General features: G+C 38.0%; 1 protein-coding gene across 1 annotated transcript in view; it reads left to right on the plus strand.

The window, feature by feature from the left end:
• NRG3 (neuregulin 3) overlaps positions 1–18,724 on the plus strand; it is a 344,050-nt gene that overhangs the window by 223,628 nt on the left and 101,698 nt on the right. Inside the window, exon 3 of the mRNA XM_072340660.1 lies at positions 17,219–17,292. Coding sequence (XP_072196761.1) covers positions 17,219–17,292 — 74 coding nt within the window. The remainder of the gene's footprint in view (positions 1–17,218; positions 17,293–18,724) is intronic.

Genomic DNA, 18,724 nt, shown 5'->3' on the forward strand with positions numbered 1-18,724 from the left:
GAAAGAACAGTGTGATCCAAGGTCCTGTTACAGTTGTGGGTCCCTGCTATCTGTTATATTTTATGCTTCATTCCTAGAGAGAGCTGTCCATTTCATCTTCAGGCTTTCTAAATTAGCTACAGTTGTCTCGGTGCGCAGTCTGTGCCTCTTGGGAAGGTCTGGGACTGCTTGGCAGGAGAGCTCTGAGAATGAGGAACTAGTTTCACTGGAGGCACCTTACTTGTAAGTACATGCATCTTAGCTGGGTATGTTTCCGTCTGCTGTTTCATCATCACACCAGATGGCCAGAAATCTTGAAGCAATGGTTTAATTAGCCAAAATCCTACCACCAGATGGCAGCTTTTGTGATTACAGGATGCTTTAGAGATAATGTTGTCCTTTTAAAATTCAGTTAGGTAAATGTTGAGTTATGCAGGGGTTATTGCTTCAACATCTGTGGTGGGCTGAGAGAGGGAAAAGTAGGTGCTGAACTGATAAGGGGATTGGAGTGCTGAGGGTCTTTAATGAATGACATGCATTCTGACCACATCTGTTCTCTCACCCTCTCTGAAAACCTGTAAACAGTAAAAAAGAAAGGACTATTGGAAAGATGAGGAGCAGAGGAAAGGCAACTGAATAAACTCTGTTCTTCGTGTATTACTAAGGAGAGTGCTGGATGATGGTTGGACATGAACCTAGTGGTGCAACTACATATACTGGGACAGCTGGAGTGCAGGGAAAGAAGTTCTGAGTGATCTTTGAAATAAGTCTCATTGGGGGAAGGCCTTTGTCAGAGACTGTTGAAAAATGGATGCAAACAGTGTTTTATTAATGTTTCTGTTGTGTTGCTTTTGATAGGTTCTTTCCAATAGTGCATCAGGAAAGAGAGAGTAGCAAGGCTTGAAAACATTGTCTTGTTTTTTATCACCAACTGTTGTGCTGTAAAGTGCTTTCTGCAATCCTTTGCTTTGCTTCTGAATCTAATTTGGTTTTGGCTTCTTTCTTTGTTTCCCCGTGGTACGATTTACTGTATCAATCAAAATAGGATAAAAAGGTCAAAAGTCTTGAAATGTTTTCATTAAGAAAGGGAGAAAAATGAAACTAATATAATCAGCTCACACGTGGTATTTGTTTCGTGACCTTTATTCTTCGGATTATTGCTCTAAGTGAGATGAATTGCCTTTAAAGGAAAGATGATCAGACCAGACCTCAAGCTTAGGAGCACGAGGAGAAAATAAACACAGAAGACTGTGTTTATGTATAGACTCTATATCTTTTTTTAGCAACGAGAGGACCCTGTATGATTGATTTCTGTGACTCACTTGAGCACTGTATTTAGAAAGCTGAGAGTGTTATTTTCTGATATGGAAATTTACTTTTCTGTGATTTGCGCTAATAATGATTATCTGAACTGGGCTTTAGGAAGTATGTGTTGGGCTTCAGGTAAATTTTTTGTTCTATAGAAAGGATCGCATTCATGAAGGTTTTTGCTTTCTTTTTTAGCTTTCTCTTCTTTTGCTGTTTATTTTTGTTCTTGCTCCTGTTGAATTACAAGAGAGCTCTTGTGATTCTCAGAGATAATTACTTCCAATTAGTAGAGAATCATTAACACAGGTAGACACTGCTGCAGGTCATCTTTTCCAGTCCCTTTTCAAACAGGGCCAGCAGCAGCTGGTGGCTCTGGGCTTTGTCCAGCTGGGCTTTGAGTACTCCCAGTGATGGAGATGATATTTTGCCATCTTCACTGTAATACAGATTAAGTTTCCTGTATATCAGTTTGTCTCTTGTTCTTTTACTGAGTCACTGAGAAGATTCTGCTTCTGCCTTCTTCCTTCTTCATTCATCCCCACCAGGCCCTTGTGTGCATCAGTAACATTCCCCTTGAGCTGCATCTTTGAGTTAAATAATTCCAGCTATTTCAGTTTCTCCTTGCATGTCAGATGTGCCAGTCCTTTGATCGGAGATGCCTCTGTAAGACTCATTGACTTTGTCAGTGAAATTTTATATGTGAAATCTTCCAACTGAGCAGAAATTACTTTTCGGAGTCGAAAGCCTGAAACAGTTTGGACTGTATGGGTGATCAGGATGCTCCAGATGTGTTACTTTTGAGGCAAGCTGTTAAATGTGTGAAATGAAAGAGAACTGGAATTAATCCAATTTCTAAGAAGTAAGGAGGAAAGAAAATTAAACGTTTCTAGAACTGATACTGGGGATTCTGTGTTTTGAAGGGTAAGAAGTGGTGAAAGGTAGTGGCAGGAAGCTGGAGGAAAAGCAGAAGAAACAACAGCCTTGGTCTTCCCAAATTAAACTCAAGTAAGATGCTGGAGGCAGCAGTTCTTTCTCGTGCCCGTTCTACCTGTTGCTCCTTTCATTGATTCCATTCTGTGGTACTGTGGGACTCAGGTTATTAACAGTGAGAGATATGCAAGACTCTGCTAATTACTTGGAACTTTTTTCCTGACTCTGGTGGAATTTGAAGTAAAGTAAAAGAAAAACGTTCTTCAGGATTGATGGGTTTAATTTTCCACAATATGACTCCAGAGACGGAAGCTTTTATATTAAGTTTTAAATATTTGCAGGCCTAGTTTTGTTTTGTTATTTAAGTAAGGCATAATGTCACATCTTCTATCTGGGAAAACAGTTATTGATGACACCAGGAACATGTTTCTGTAGATTATGCAGATGAGCAGTTTTCTCTCTTTAGCAAATGGTGTTCGTGATTACTATGGAAAGATGAGACTCTTGACAAGAATTGTTTGGAATAGAAAAGATCCTTTTGACTTTTAAATAGAATTTAGGTATGCTTCAGAATGCATTAAACGTGTTCTGAAACGAATATGATGTCTTACGCGTTAGAAATCTTATGGAAAAGGGGACAGATTTGGGTTTGAGTGTTTAACTTGTAATTAAGCAGTTCAAAATAACTGTTAAATAAGTCAATAGTTTGCAGGCAGTATGGCTTATAACAAACTTAAGTACTTTCTTATGCGGCTCATAGTAGATTGATAACCTGAGACTTCAAAGTTCAGAGATTTATTGCTATATCTGTCTTATATATAGTATGTCTAGGTTTGTTCATGTTTGATGCCAAATCTAGAGGAACATCCGGACAAAGATATTTAATAGTAATTTAATAACACGGTCTCTAAAAAGCTGATGAAGCATACGAAAGCAAGTGACAGATGTGTGTATTTTCCTCAATGTTATTTTTAATACTTCAAATGATGAACCCTTGTTCTTGTTGGTAACATTTGCTGTATCAATCTCAGTAGCATCTTTTATAAATCCCATGGGAATGCATAATGTCCGTTCCTTACAAAATAAAAGAGAAACCAGTTGTAAGTACAACTGATGTTTCTTTCCTTGGTAAATACTGGTCTTAGGCTTCTATGAGATAAATAAAGAGTATTCTAAGCTGCAAGTGTATAGATTTCCATGCTTACTTTAAGCCGGTTATCTTTTTGTTTACTTTAAAGCATTGTACATGGGCATGTTTTAGGAAGTGTTCTTCCACACTAAGCAACTTGCCTCGAAAACTGTGTTTTTTGTGGTGCAAGTTAACATCATAAGGCATTGTTTGGTTAATAAAGCTTTGTAGAAACAGGATAGCTTAGCTTGAAAAGGATTTTTATTGATTTAGTGTATTTCAAAAGGTAAGCATTGCTTTGCATGTTAAATGTATGGTAGACCATCTTCAGCCCTGAGACTGCTCTGCTCAGCTGTGTGCTGCTGCTGCTTTTTGTGCAGGTGGAGAAGTGCACATGTGTCATAGGGACCTGGCTTCCTCCATCAGCTCCCTTTTGATGAATATCTGCATTCATCATCCAGTCTCAGTGGCTGGATTTAGACAGGACTTGCTCCCTTCTTATTGCTCTGTCCTTCACATGGGGAGGAGCCCCTTCATCACTGTGGAAATAAAGGGTACTTTACATGGACTTAATATATCTTTAGCATAGTTAAAGGCTGTGCTCATTCTACCTTCTGCTTTTAGAGAAGAGGGCCCCATGATAACGCTGTTAGTGCCAAGCTGAAGGTCATGCAGCAGCAGTCGGGATGGTTCCTGGGTCAGAGCTGCACAGCAGACATGCTCTGCTTTTTCCCCATAACGGCTTTCTATTTGGTCTTTAGTATTTACTTTCTTTGAGATGTGAATGAGTAAGATCAGAATAACCTGTTCTGCTCTTTTTTATGTGTTTGTGATGAGAAAAATTTGGTAATGCTGTGTAGAGGCAGTTCAAGCTGCGTCTCTTTCACCCGAATTCATAAGGGTATTGTCAGAATCACGTAACTGAGTTGAGTTGATTTATGATTAGGAGTTCAAGGGAAGCAAATGTATTCTGAAATTTCATAGGGACATCTTGTCGGAGACTAATTCTAATCTACAGAATGATCCTAAATGGGACTTAATGACTTTCCTGATTATCACCTTCAGCTGCCATTATTTTGAAAATGGAATCGAGCAAGAGTCAAGTGTGTATGACTGGGATTTTCTGGCAGCAAGCAGATCAGATCCATGCTACCTGCTGGAGTTTGCACTACATGGGTAGATTCCTTTTCTCAGTTGTTTGTTGTTGCCTTTGGCTGGCAGAGGCAGAGCGTGGGTGAATTTTCTTTCAGTTTCTTTGACAAACAGCATCGATAAGGGATGCAAATTGTCAGCTCCAAGTCCAAGTGTAGCATGTTTTCTGTGAAATAACGTGTCCATGTAACTTCTACCTATTTGGTCCAATGTAAGCACTTTGCATACCTCAAGTGTAAGGTTTTGGTATTTAACAGAGCTGAACTTCTCAGAATTACATGATCCCCTCGGTGCCAGCTTGGGTGTTACTATTGACGCAAATCTCAGGAGCTCTTCCCACCCCCCTAATAATATTTCCATTTCTGCTGCATGAATGCCATTAGGTTAAAATGCCCTGGTTATTATACTTCCTGCTCATGAGTATCCATGCAATATCATGCTCTGGGCTTATATGCATTAGCACATAGCAAGCAGCAATAGCTGTGTCAGATAGAGAACTGGTTAGTGTATTGGGCAATGGCTGGAATGGGCACAGAGCAGCACAGACTTGCCACTAATTGCTGTATACTCCTCATTTTGGGTAGCTAAGCTAATTGAAGCTAATATATCATTCCATACAGTTCTTCAAGATAATTTATAGCCTGTGTTCATCGGCGTGATTCTGTTTCAGTTATTTTTGTGTTAATTAAAACTTCTCAGGAAACTGAACTATTACTTCTAAATGCGAGCTGAGCAAGCTGTACCCAGATACATTCATGTTAGTTTTCTGACATACTTGGACTTCAGTGTGATTTAGTTCTTTTCTCTGAAAGTAATCTTTATTTAAGCAGCTTGTAATTTTTTATATTCCTATATAGAAATTAATTTCATTGGAGCGTATGATATTTTTGCAGAAACACTTGGTTTGATGTAAGCAAACCATTCACAACTGATGGGCAGTGATGAAATACCAGGAGAGTTGATAAGATTCACTGAAGTAATATTTTTTATAGGTTCTTGATCAGAGCTGCAAAAATCATAACTTGAACTGGATTCATAGCATAAGGTTGTGTTATTATGTGTAGTTAATAAATGGACGGATCTCATTTTCCATTGGAAGAGTTTAAGTTTTCTACAAACACAGAAGAATGTTTCTAACAGGTCAAATACTGCAGGTAGTCAAAAGTTTTTGCACGTTATTAGTACATGTTCTGTAGTCTGAAAGAGATTCATCCAATCTTGGATCAATTGCCAGTACACCAGTACATTGCTAGAGCAACTTGATAAGCTTGCATTAACGATTTGAGGAGAAAAATTGTAGAATATGAATACATTTAATGGTGTGGGCTCTTTTAACCCACAAGAAACTAAGAATTCCAGTTAAGATTTCACAGTGGAACAAATAAGAATTGTTTTTTTGACGTGTTCTCACTGAAGCTTGTGTAAAACATATGGGGTTTTGTGGGGCTGATACTATTTTGTTAGACATATAATTTCAGCTTCAATTAACTTCACTGCTTATTTAGTGTAGTGAGGGTCTTGTATTGCTCATTTGAAATGTATTTTGTGTGGGTAATGATGTGCCTGTGTCTTTTCTTTTGAGTGGCTCTGATCCTGTAGTGGGCTTTGTGCTTCTCTGACACTAGCTGCTACAGGCCTTTTGTTTTGGCACCCAGCAAATAGGAAAGAGCAGAATAAACTTCTGACCTTGGGCTAGGTACTTCACTCCACCTTTTGCAGTTTCAAGCTAGTGGATTTCCAGCTGTCTTTGCTGCTGTAGTGTGAAGAAAGGTGCCGCTTCCTGCCTTCTGTAGGTGTTAAACTTAATAGGTTCGGTCAATTGACCCCAGTGTTTTTTGCTGACAGGGTAAACTGTTAATCCACAAGCAGGAGAGCTGTAGTTGCTAGTTCTATGCTAAATCTATGTAGTGATATAAGCTGATGACACAATGGCAGCACAATAGATACAGTTGTCTCTTTGAATCAAGTTCTACTTGAGACTTGTTACTAGTTCTCTCTGCATAATGGCTGGCAGCTTTGGAGACTTGGACTTTTTCAGTCAGCAACTTCAAATATCTCCAGAAAATGTCTCGCTTAAATTTTAACAACACGTGTTTTCTGGGTTTTAAATTATAGTTAATACGCTAACAAAGAATTACTTTCAAAATTGTTTTTCTATCTGATCTTTGCTAGGCAATTTCATTGCGTGTCAAATTGTTCTGATCTATAAAATGAGATGTGTGCTGAGGAGATGAAATAAAGTAGCAGAGGCATTTTTATTTCCCGCTGTGAAGTGAGAGGGCATCATTTGTGTAGACCATCTGTCGGTAGTTGATGGATATTTTAACTGACATCTCCTGAATAGCTTTGATTATTTCCAAACCAGGTACCAACTTCCATCAGAATTGAAAATCTATAGGAAGCTGGTCTGAATCTGTGTCTGAAGAGACTAGAGTGTAGGCATCTCGGGTCAGAAGAATTGGTGCTGATACATCCATCTCGGGGCCTTTTAATGTCTTTGGGCTAGTAAGCAAATGACGTCCTGCATTGCAGTTCATTTAGAGGTAAGAGGCAGCAGGAGTCCTTAAAGTGAGATTGTGTTCCTCATGAGGAGCCCATGTTCAGGGCAAGGGCAGGCTGGCTATGAGGCCATTTAGTCTCAAAGGAGTGGTGTTGGCAGATTGAACAGATCTGCCCCAGTCGCCGACCAACTTAAAGGTACTGTGATTGATCCAAGACTCTAAAGATCATCATTACCTGTTTTTTTGCTGGCACTCTAGGCAGATTAGGGGTTTTTAGTCTTCATGATTACAAGAGCTTTTCTTTCCTATTCTAAGCTTCTAAAGGAAGACTTATGGACACGTATTTCATGGTATTTTTTCACCAGGAACTTTCTCCATGTAAATTCATGCATTAATAAATCTTTCTAGTTCTTAACTTGTTAAACCAATATTAGATCTGAGATTGTTTGTGTGTTAGATGTGTGTGTAGTGGGCAAATAGTGTCAAAGACTCATTACCTTAAATCACAGGTATGGGAAAGCAAACTTCAATTTGCTTTTACTGCATAATTAGTTCTGGCCTGCTCAACACAGTAGATTTCTAAGTTTCCTTTTTTCTTTACATGAGCTCTTTTTATTGTAGTAGTCAACAAAGCAAAAAGAATACATTACTGAGCTACCGAGAGGCTTTGAGCGTCTGGAAGAAGCAGTCTGTCCCTTTGGATAAGCATTGGCTTGATGTGATCTCAAGCTATGTAGGGGAGGAGTTGGTAACATTATTGCATACGTATAACTGGACAAGCATCTGATTTTCCATACTTATTTTAAAATTTGTCTAACATATGCATTAAAGTCTTCTACGGAATCTTGTCATATATTTTCGATTCTGCAAGGCTGGACTGATCATCAGAAGATGGTCTGTAGTACATGCTGGGCTTGAAACACTTCAGAAATACCATTTCTCTTGAGTAGATTTAACTCTATTTTTGCATTAGAAATTAGTCAAGAAAACAAAATGAAAATGATTTGGAAGTTTTCAAAACAGAAGTCTACGTCTCTTGCTTCTGTTAAGTAGCTGGAAAACAAAACTTTTATTACTAAGCATGTAGTGTGTCTGAGGACAGAAAAGTGGGGGGGGATAAGTTCCAACGGATGTGTTATTCTACTTACTAATGAGTTTGCATCTTTCTTAAGTATTGATTCACTTATTGTTCTAGTTGTTTGAACAATGCCATGATAGCAACTTTAAGTTTAACATCTTCTAGTCCATTCCTTATTGATTTGGGACATCTGTTTTTATTATTCTACCTTTGTTCAGTCCTTAAAAACATTTTTGAGAAAGACTTTTGGAGGTCTTGTATGAAGATGGTAATCTTGATCAGCCATAATGTAAAGCAAAGGTCTTGTTTTCTTTTGCTTTGCTACTATTGATGTGGCTTTCATCGATGCCTTAGCTTCATGAGGCTTTTGAATACAATGTGAAAACACTTCACATTTATTCAAAAGCTTTCTCATCACTGATGAATGCCATGCATAATGAAAGAATATATTCATTTATCATCAATAATAAGTCATTTGTCACACAGCAGAGGTGTATCAGGAGAAAAACCTAATCAAGTCTTTTCAGTTTTTCTGTTTGGTAAAAGCCAGAATAGCAGCCAAGTAATTGCTCAGTTAGTTGGTAAAGCAGTTTGTTTATTAGGTGATATACCGAGATAGTTCCATAATGCTTTGTGGTTAATGGATCAAAGTTGTTTAAGGAGAAAGGATGGTGCAGTGTGAACTAGGAATATATGTCTTGAACTGCGTGTACTGAATAAAATAGGAAAGATACAGAACAAAACTAAAGTCTAACTTCAAAAAGTAAAGAAGAATTAGAAATTAAAGTTTTGAAATGCACCCGCTCCCGGAGCTGCTTCTGAAAGCTCCTGCTAAACTTCTGCTCGGATCTACTGAAGTTAACCAGCATTTGCAGACCCTTAACTTCAGAGTTAAGATTGGCACTCAGGGCATGGTTTATGCAGTACAGACTGTAAAGTTTCCATTTTGGATCAGCGATAGAAGGTGACAGAAGATAAAAATTGAGAAATTTAATGATTAAAATGAAACACATTAAGCTGACTCGAATTTCTCTTTTTTGAAATTTCCTGGTGTTGATGCCTGGCTATATTTTAAGTAGTTTATTTATGATTTAAACTAGTGTTGCCTGTTGGTGCTGCATGTCTAGCCCTGAGTCAGAAAGTAGCGTAAGCACTGTTTAAGTAGTTTTAGAAGCATGAGTGAACTTCTGTTGAGCCGTATCACTTGCTGATCTTATAACATTGATTTTGACTAGAAAATTTTCTATCAATTAGTTTCAGTTTCATGTGGAAGTTCTGTATCCGTTGCACCTTTCATCATCCTTGAAATTCATCAATAGGTAAATATTCGGCAGCGCTTCAGAACGGTTCCTAGATTACCTTAGCAAGTGGATTATTTTTGGCCTGTAAATGCCGGTCAGTCTTGGCCGCTGCATATGTTGGATGTCTGATTCTGCCTAGGTCTGTCTGTGGTGCATATTTCTGTCCATATCTTTTCCAGCAGACTGATGCAGTCCTGTCAAATTTGAGCTTTTCTTCAACACAGTAGACAAGCACTCTGTATGGATGGAAAGAGAAAGATTTGATTTCTGCAGGTTTTGGAGTAAGCCAGTTGATCCTTACAGTGCCTGTTTTCAAATCACGTTGCTGTGTTCTGGTTGATCTCTAGCTGAAGGGAAACAAAGGACTTGAAAACAAGAGTTTTTTGTTGTTTTGTGATGGGAAATAATGTATAGAGAACAAAAGAGGAAGTCATTTCCTGAAATCAATGAGTTCAGCTGAGCTCAAACCTAAGCAGTGGTGGAACAGCATGAGTAGACCTCTGTAAATCTCCGTGCTTTCTACGTGCATGACTATACAGTGTCTAGAATGTGGCTACAGCAAAAAACAACTACAAAACTATTTCTCATTCTTGAATCTGTTCGTTGAAACTAAGCTGCAGTCATTTGCAAAGTGGGCTCTTCAAATTTGTGCTGTGTGTATTATATGACTTCTATCTAGATGTGTCCTATGAAAAATAAAAAAGGGAAAAAATATTTCTTAAATGTTTCACTGTCTATAGTGGGTGAAAGTAATTCTCATTCATGTGAAAAGCCATAAACCTGTTAATTTCCTGACTATCTATTTGTGTGGGTATGCTGCAAGTAAATTTGATACACATGTTATATAACACATGTGAATTTCAGGATCTAGCAGCAAACCTGAATTTCTATAGTCTACAACCACTACAACAATCCTGCATGGAATATGTGCATTGATTAATTATATTAATTATACTGTGTGTGTGTCTAAGGGAGCACCTTCAAAACTGAAAACCTGGTCTGTTGAGGAGAAGTAGGGAATCACTAGTTCAAGTACTGCCATAGTCCTGGAGAATTTGAATGGCTTTTCTAATAGAATTTGCCAGTTTTTATTTCTTTTTCTGAACGACTCTTTATGAAATAAAAAGAAAACCACCCAGAGAAGGAGAGAAATGGTAATTGGTTACTTTCTGTGTGACCTTGAGCAAGGCATTTAAATCAAATCCACATAACTCCTTTTTAAATGCTAAAAGCCTCATTTATTTCAGTAGTTAATACAGAGGATTTAGAGAATTCCAATTTTACTGAAGTATCCCCATTTTGCTTCTCCAAGGCTAAAGGAACCTGAAAGACCGAAATCAACAAATGAGTTGAAAGTTGTGTTATCTAAGTCTAGGCAATGACGTGGGTTTTGGTAGGTATGACCTTTAAATCTCTGTGCCATTTGCAACAAGTGCATAATAGTACTTCCTTTTTCACAGGGCTGCACTGACAATTTCCAGCCTGAAAAATGCAGTAATTTCTAAGAAGTCTTATTCAATTTCTCTATTGAAGTTAGAGTTTTTTTTAACTAGCTTGGTTTTGGGGCATATGATCCAGGCAAACTTTTTCACCCTTCTCTGGATATCTATTCAATACAACTTCCTTTGTGGTTATTCTCTCTACTTGCTTATAACAATTGCAAAGTTTTTCAAGTAAATTGATTTTTTCCAAAGTTCTTAATGTCTGTTCTTTGAGACTTGTATAATCTGTTTTCACTAAAGTCAACTTTCTTTTAATAAGAAGGCAAGAGGAAAAACAGATACGTGCCTTAACTTAATCACAAAATAATCTGCAAGGTCCTGTACGGGAAACCTTTATTATACAGAAAGTTTCATCTCTTTTGTGGAGGTGGTTCTACATTGAGAAAATGCTCAAGAATGCAGCTGAGCACTAGGAAGATGGAAGTGAGGAACTGAGTTTGTGTTGCTGCTGCAGGTATAAAAGTGCATCTTCAGTGCATTGCAGGAATGGAAAAAGTGCTCATACTCAATACTATGGTCATCAGAAAGAATACTTCAAATGCATAATGTTCTGTAAACCGTGTTTTCTTTTTCACTAATGGAAACCAGTGAGGAAAAACTGTGCCATTTGATAAGGTAGTTTTAAAATCCAGCATTTTGTTGCAGGAAGACCTTAAGCTTTATTCAGGTGCGTATGCTGGGGTGTGAAATAGATCAAAAGAAATAATGAAATGGCATGTTTTCTGTTGCTACTGTAGGCTGTTATAACTGGTTTTCTATTAGGTGCTGCCACCCCTTCTCCTCCCTCTCTTTCCTTCTGTGGCTCCTGCTGCATGTGTTACTGAGACCTGACTGCTGGCAGCCTAAGCTCCCACAGCCTAGCTCCCACCTTCACTTTGCAATTAAGAAAAGCCATGGCTTTTCCTTTAACAGATTGCTTGTAAGTTATTACATGAACCTTTTATGAAACAGTATTGAAAAGGTCATAGTATCTTGGAAAAGTCTTTCCGTTGTGAAACTACACAAACAGATTAGCAAAGAGAAAAAAAGTGATCTTTCTCAGCAATGCTCCCTGTCTGTGTCAGTTTCTGGGAGAAGTCTGCAGTAATGCTTAGTTGATTTTGAATTACAATATTCCTTATACTGTTGTATTTTACTTTGAACTCTGTTGGGTGTAAATAATACCTGGTAGAACTTAATAACTTTCCAGCTCGTTGGTTTGTTTATGCAGGATTAGAGGTGTCTCTTTTCACTCTTGACATTTTTCCTCATATTTTTTTTTTTAGGTGAAATGGATTATTTCTAATTATTTTCTTTCAGGAATAATACAAGGACATAGCATGTATAGGGTGGCCAGACCCAAGTGATACATGTTCGTAGTCGAATGAGCAGTCCTTCTTGGCTGGCTTTCTCTCCTTCCATGATGTGATATCCCACATGGGTCTTCAGCGTTTAGCAAAGTATTGGATAGTGTTTTCCTCAGCATTCTTTTGGAGAGGCTGACTGCTTATGGCTGGAGTAGGAATGCTGTTGGTGGGCTGAGGAATGGCAGAGAGTTGTTATGGACAGTATTGGGTGTGATTGGCAGCTGGTTGCAGGCAGCAACCTGAAATGAAAATGAAGCGTGAGGTTGGGGCTTGCAGTGTTTGAGATTATGTTGGTTGTCTTGGTAGGGAGGTGGGGGAGATGGGTCTGAACGTACCCTCAGTGGTTATGTGACCAGTGCCAGGTCGGGCAGCAGCGTTTATTTGCTTGGGGTAGGAGAGCTGTTTGGTCTGTATCAAAGGGTAGCATACAGTTGTGTGGCTTGGGGAGGAGCAGCTGAACAGATATTTAGGCTAGGGAAGGCCTCCTTTCCCTTTTTAGCACTCGCCTCTAACATTGTGGACCACAGTAGTAATCAAATAGGAAGCATTACTTTCGGATCAATCCTCATACAAATTTCTGTTGTTTACAGTGAAAGTCATTCCTGGTGGAACCAAAGAAGCCTACCTTGAACTTATTCATATAGCAGGGAAATTATTTTCAGTTGTTAGTAGCATATTCCACGCTAGACTCTGATACAACCCAATGGCCCATGGAATGTCACGGCTTGCAGTATGTATTTGTTATATAATTGACACTCTAATCTGGGTTAGGGTGTATTGTATTATGTGTGTAAATAAGTACGTGATCAAAATTTGTTGACCGCTGGAACATTTCTTTAATGTGGTTCCTTAGCCCTCACTCAGATAATAAATCAATGATGCAATTATGTGCTGTTTCCAGCCATTTACGTTTTGGTACAGTAGCTTTTATTTGGTATGATGAGAAAATCATTTCCTTACTTTTTGATTTCTATGTGAAAATGTGCTTAAGTAGAGCAAGCACCAGATGACCTTAATGTCAGGAGTGAGAAATGCGTGTATGTAGCTTTCCACAGAAAGGAGGTTGTGGGTGACTACGTAAGTGCAATGCACAGTGAAGCTTGTCTTGGTAACCTTACAAAACAACAACACCATCTTTGTGAAATTACATTACCAAGTGAAAGATGCATAGAGCATGTTATTAAGTAATCTTGTCTGAATTTAGCAGTTATCACTTAGACATGCACTGTCTTTCAAGATCTTTAGCAGCTTCATATTGACTTTACCTAGGATTTTTTTCATACCACTTCATTTAGAAGCATTTAAATCCTAACATTTATAAACTCTTGTTGATCATTTTGGTTGCAAGCTTAGAGAAATATGATTATTTTGGTGAAAACTAGAGAGTTCCTTTCTCAGATTTGCAATGAAACTTGAATTCTATTTATGGAGACTTACACAGTGGTCTGCACTTGAGTGTATGCCCAAGTCTGTTCATTGAACGTAGAGCCTTAGGAGATATGTGTTCTGTTATTGAATTGGAGCTCACGCTGCAGTTCCAGCTCTTGGATGAAAGTTGCAATCTCGCATACAGGTTGGACCTTTCACTTCACTATGAGCAATATCTCTGTCCTGTTGTCGCTTTCTTTATTCTCTGCAGGCATTGCTAATAAACCCTTACTTGCCATATAATTAAGTGATCATTTGTACAGTCAGCTGTAGTGAAGTGTTTATCAAGGTTTTCTTGATTGCTTACAGCTTTTTTTCTTTTTAATACAGCCACAAATATAAATACAGTGGTTTGCACCGTGTGTGGCAATATTTAGCATCAGCTGGACTTTTCTGTACTTGTGAATGTGACAAAATAGCGTAGTTGGAAAAAGGGCTTCCTTTGTTTTATTCTTGTTTTTTCTTCCTTCAGAGGTGTGGTGCCAGTTAACAGCATGTTGGCTTATCTGGTGCCATCGCATTTCCCAGTGATACTTCGGAAGAGATTATAGGGTGCCACAATGTCAGCTTTTATTGTATTTCAACATAAAAATTGTCAAATGTGTATATTAAAAGGCTTCAGTTTCACAAGGCTGCATTACAGAGATCTGAAATCTGATGTGATGTTGACTAAGCAGTTATTGTTATTACTTGTTGTCTTGGGGATTTCAAAAATCATTTGATAATGAAGCTAGGGAACTTAGTTTTTATCTTTACAGAAACACTGATTAAAACATGAGTTATGTATGGCCATAGTAGCAGTTATCTTAGTGTAGCATTACATTTTTATGTTAAAGTATCTTATTTATTCTTTATCAGCCACGTCTGTATTTGGTTTTGAAAATAACAAAAATAAATGCTTGTTTTGGCATGTTCATCTAAGTGTACAGGTAAGTGAAAATGCTACTTAAATCTCGTCCATGTCAGTCTATCAGTTGATTACCATATGCTTCAGTTTCACACCGAGGTAGCAACAGTGTATGTAGGATATAGTCAGAATAGAACTAATAGTTTGATGAGATAGCCAATTCATTTTTAAGAGAAGAAACAAAACGCCGTTATTATTTCCAGATTGCATAGCACAGTAGCAGCAGTGCGCAGTTGGGTTCCAGAGATGCTGAGTTTTACAAGGCAGGAGGTGTACAATGGGGAGGCTGTGATACATTCTGTACCAACCCACTGTTCTTATGAAATCAGGAAATGAAAGCCATAGAAGTACATTTAACTTAATCCTGTACTTGGGCAATATTTTACCAGTTACAGGGGTTTTAAACCATGCCATTTTCAAGGCCATCAATTTTATATGCATCTGTGGTATTTGCAGCCAGTAAACTGTAACTCTTATGAACAGCATTCAGTAGAAATGAGAATATTCAAAGCCCCATTTGCTAGATAGAACAAATATTTTTCTGAAGTATAAGACTGATGTTTGGCCCCTGACAGTTGGTAGGATTGGAGTCCTGACCCTCAGTTTGTTGCATGCACTGGCAGCAAACTCTTCTCCAATTCTGTCGTGAACATTTTATTAACCTGGGCTCTCAGGTAGCTCGAGGAAATGGTACAGACTGTTTCTCAGCTGTGAAACAAGGTAGCCAATTTTGTTTTGTTACAAAAGGCGTGGAACAGTATGGAAGGAAGGCAGTAGACTCCTGTCTCTGCTGCCCTGGTGACTGGGAGAGTAAGGAAGGGGCTAATGCTGCTGGTATGAGGGTACTGATAAGCATGGTTCTGCATTGCCCTGCCTGGTAGTGTGCATCACACTTAATATGTGTTAAGCTCAGCTCCTGCAGGTGTTACTGCTCTGTGACTGCTGCACTGGGCTAGGTGACGAATGCTCTGTAGTGACTTGGCAAACCAGCCATTTTGCTGCAAGTCTGAATAGTGTAGTAAGTGGGACTGGCGTAGATGTCTGTTAAAATGTTAACAGAAAATGCTAGCACGAAGAGTACTGCCACCCTTTAATGCTGTTCTTAAGCTTAGAAATGAGCTCTACCTAATCTCCTCCAGAACATGAAGAAGAGTTTCTGTTTGATGTGAGGCAATGCCAGGTATTGGATGCACAAAAGTGCATGCAACAGTGTCTGAGTTTATGGTGACCACTTCATTTTTTTTCTGCCTAATGGACATCTTTTAGTTGAATATATTGCATAAGAAAAATAGAATTTAAAATAAAAAGACAAATGCTAAGTATTTTCAGGACATATTTTATTCCTTGGCTGGTAAATTGTGACTGCCTTAGAATCTGAATTCATTTTTTTCCAGTCTGTTTTACAGATAGATGATTACCAATGAGAAACAGATCTCCAAAGTACCACTGGGAATAAAGCAGAAACGCCTTTCCCTTTTTCAGGGAAAAAGGCAAAAACCAAGATATGAAATAATGTCAATAGTTTTAAATCTTCCTCTTACTTTAGGTTTTTGGGTCTGATGGGAATTCTTATGCTTTATATATTTATTCACAAATATGCTTTCTAATCCCTGCATCAATTATGGTAAGATGCACTTCTCACATCTCAATTAATTTACTGAAGAGTGTGTTAAAAGGCGACTTTCAGAGTAAGTCCAAGTTAAAACAGGGTGAAGGAACAGATAGCTTTGGTTCCCAACATTATCACAGAATTCAAGTTACGGTTGTCAGTCCTAATGAAGACACTGGTTCTGATTTGAGCATATTGTTTGGATGATGCTCAAGAACTTGGTGAGATACGGAATCCCTGTTGCTATCGTTTATAATTAAACTGTCCATCACTTTTCTTTGTGCAGCTGCTTAGTGAATAAATAATTAAAGGCCTGATTGCAGTATGCTTAGTTGAGACAAAAAGAATTGTTCAAAGAACAGCCCAAATGCATTAAATGGAGTTGTTGGTTTTTTTTAAGTAAGAATTTGAGATAAATAATGGTATTAGAATTTTGGTCAAAGTAAATACATGTTTATTAAGACAGTGGGATATTCTGCTTAATACGATTTGATATCTAATTCCTTGGATATCTAAGAAAGTTCACTTAGGAGCAATGCCTGATATTGTCTATCAAGACTAAGCATGTTATCTTCTAAATACAGTCAGAGTTTGCCTTAAAATGAATTGCTGGATAAGTGTTCCCTGCTTACTTGAACATCCAATGATGAACGACTTGCAGATCTCATGGTTTTGTGCAGTACGGAAACTTCATAAAGCTTTGCTTTTTCTAATGAGTTTATTTTATCTACAAATGTCTGTTGGAGCGTGGGTGATGCTTTAGTTGTTAAGTTGATGTTTAATTTAATATTTAAAAGAAGAGATGTACTTAAGTGACATTTCTTTTGATAACCAGAAATAATTGAGGGGAAATCCTTAAAAGTGATGATTATTTTGTGTGGTCCCTGTCTGTTTCTGTAAGAAACTTGCTCCTGTAAGAATTCAGATAGTTGTAAATCTGTACGTCCCTCACAGCATTGACAGGGAAAAAAATCAGTTGATTTTCTGCTTTGAAATTAACCTTTTACTATCGCATGCGTATGTTTGTCATTTATCCCCTTTTTCTCAGGTGCAAAGAGGGCTACCAAGGAGTCCGCTGTGACCAATTTTTGCCGAAAACCGACTCAATCTTGTCAGATCCAAGTACGTCAAATGTTTTTCTTACATTTTTATTCTGCTCTGGGGGCTGTTCTTGCCATGTGAGATGACCCTTTGCCTATTCTCAAAAGCATGTACTATGGACTGCTACAGTTGGTTGTGTGTAGGGAATTGTACTTCATTTGCTGATGAAAACAGAAGTTTGCATCCTCCATTCTCTGTGCTAATAAAGCATGTTGCACTGCAGCAGAGCAGCTACTAGGAAACTTGATTCTTTATGATTTGGCTTGCTGCTATCCCTGTTGGAAGCCAGAATATTCATGGTTCTCCACTTTTGCCTTGAGAAGAAGTAAAACTATGTGATCTAAAAAGTAGATGAGTTTAGGTTGCCAAGTGGTCCCTTCAAATATAAGAAGTGCTTGTTGTCTGCAACTGCAGAGATTTTATAATGCCTATGGAAATACGCATTATCTTCTCTATTGTTTATTACAATTCTTTCAGTTTACGCAAAACCATATTTTTAATTATATGAGTGACCTTGCTCTATGTTTACAGAGTAAAATGTGCTGCTTAATGTGGAACAGAACTTTCTATCTCACCTGTCAGTATGTGCTAGAATACCAGTGTGTATGTTCTGCTCCTCTGTGCCACTTTGTAAATTCTATTGATGATTAAAAATACTTGAAAAAAAATATTAGCCAAGATGAAATTTTTGGAAGAAAATCCATTTTCTAATTAAGGCCGTTCATATTAAGCTTTTAAGCCAAATGACACGTCGCAAAGGGTCATATCCAACGTGTCTTTTTTATTCTTATATCTAGAAACTGTAATGTATTTAAGTCTTCTGCTTTTGGGGTACACTTTGAAATGTCATTTGGATTGTTTTGTTTGTGCTTTTTGAAGAACACTGCTTGTTCTTCTAAGTCTTTTTTGTGTTTTCTCTTTATTTTTTTTGTCCTTTTCAGTGTGAAAGCCTGCTGCCAAAGATACCTGTTGCTTTGTACTTACTGTGTGTTGTATAGCTCCCATTATGGTTTGCTTTGTATCTGCTTTAGCTTTTCCTATTGCTTGACCTTTAATTGTGAAGAGTCTATAATGAATAGACAGATCTTTATCTCTGCCAAGTCTTGTGTGAATGAGTAAACATAGCCGTTGTATATACTCCAGGAAAATGGTATTTTGCAGTCCAAAAGCTGGGGAAAGTCAACTGAACTAGTTAAAGGATGTAGTGGTATCTACCAGATTGTTGTTAACAATGGACTCTGGTGGTATCCTCTCATTGGCAGAGGTTATAGTATTTGACTAAAATTTATATACATGAAACATAAAGCCCAGAAAAAGACCCCTGTATTAAGATGCATCTAACAAGGCCAAAAGCCCTGTGGGGTTTGCATGCTGCTAGTAGTGTTTTTGTTGTTTATTTGGAGCGTCGTTCTAGCTGCACCAATTTGTTTGTCTTAACATGGTACATACTCCA

This window comes from Excalfactoria chinensis, chromosome 6, assembly GCF_039878825.1.
Source record: "Excalfactoria chinensis isolate bCotChi1 chromosome 6, bCotChi1.hap2, whole genome shotgun sequence".
NCBI lineage: Eukaryota > Metazoa > Chordata > Aves > Galliformes > Phasianidae > Excalfactoria > Excalfactoria chinensis.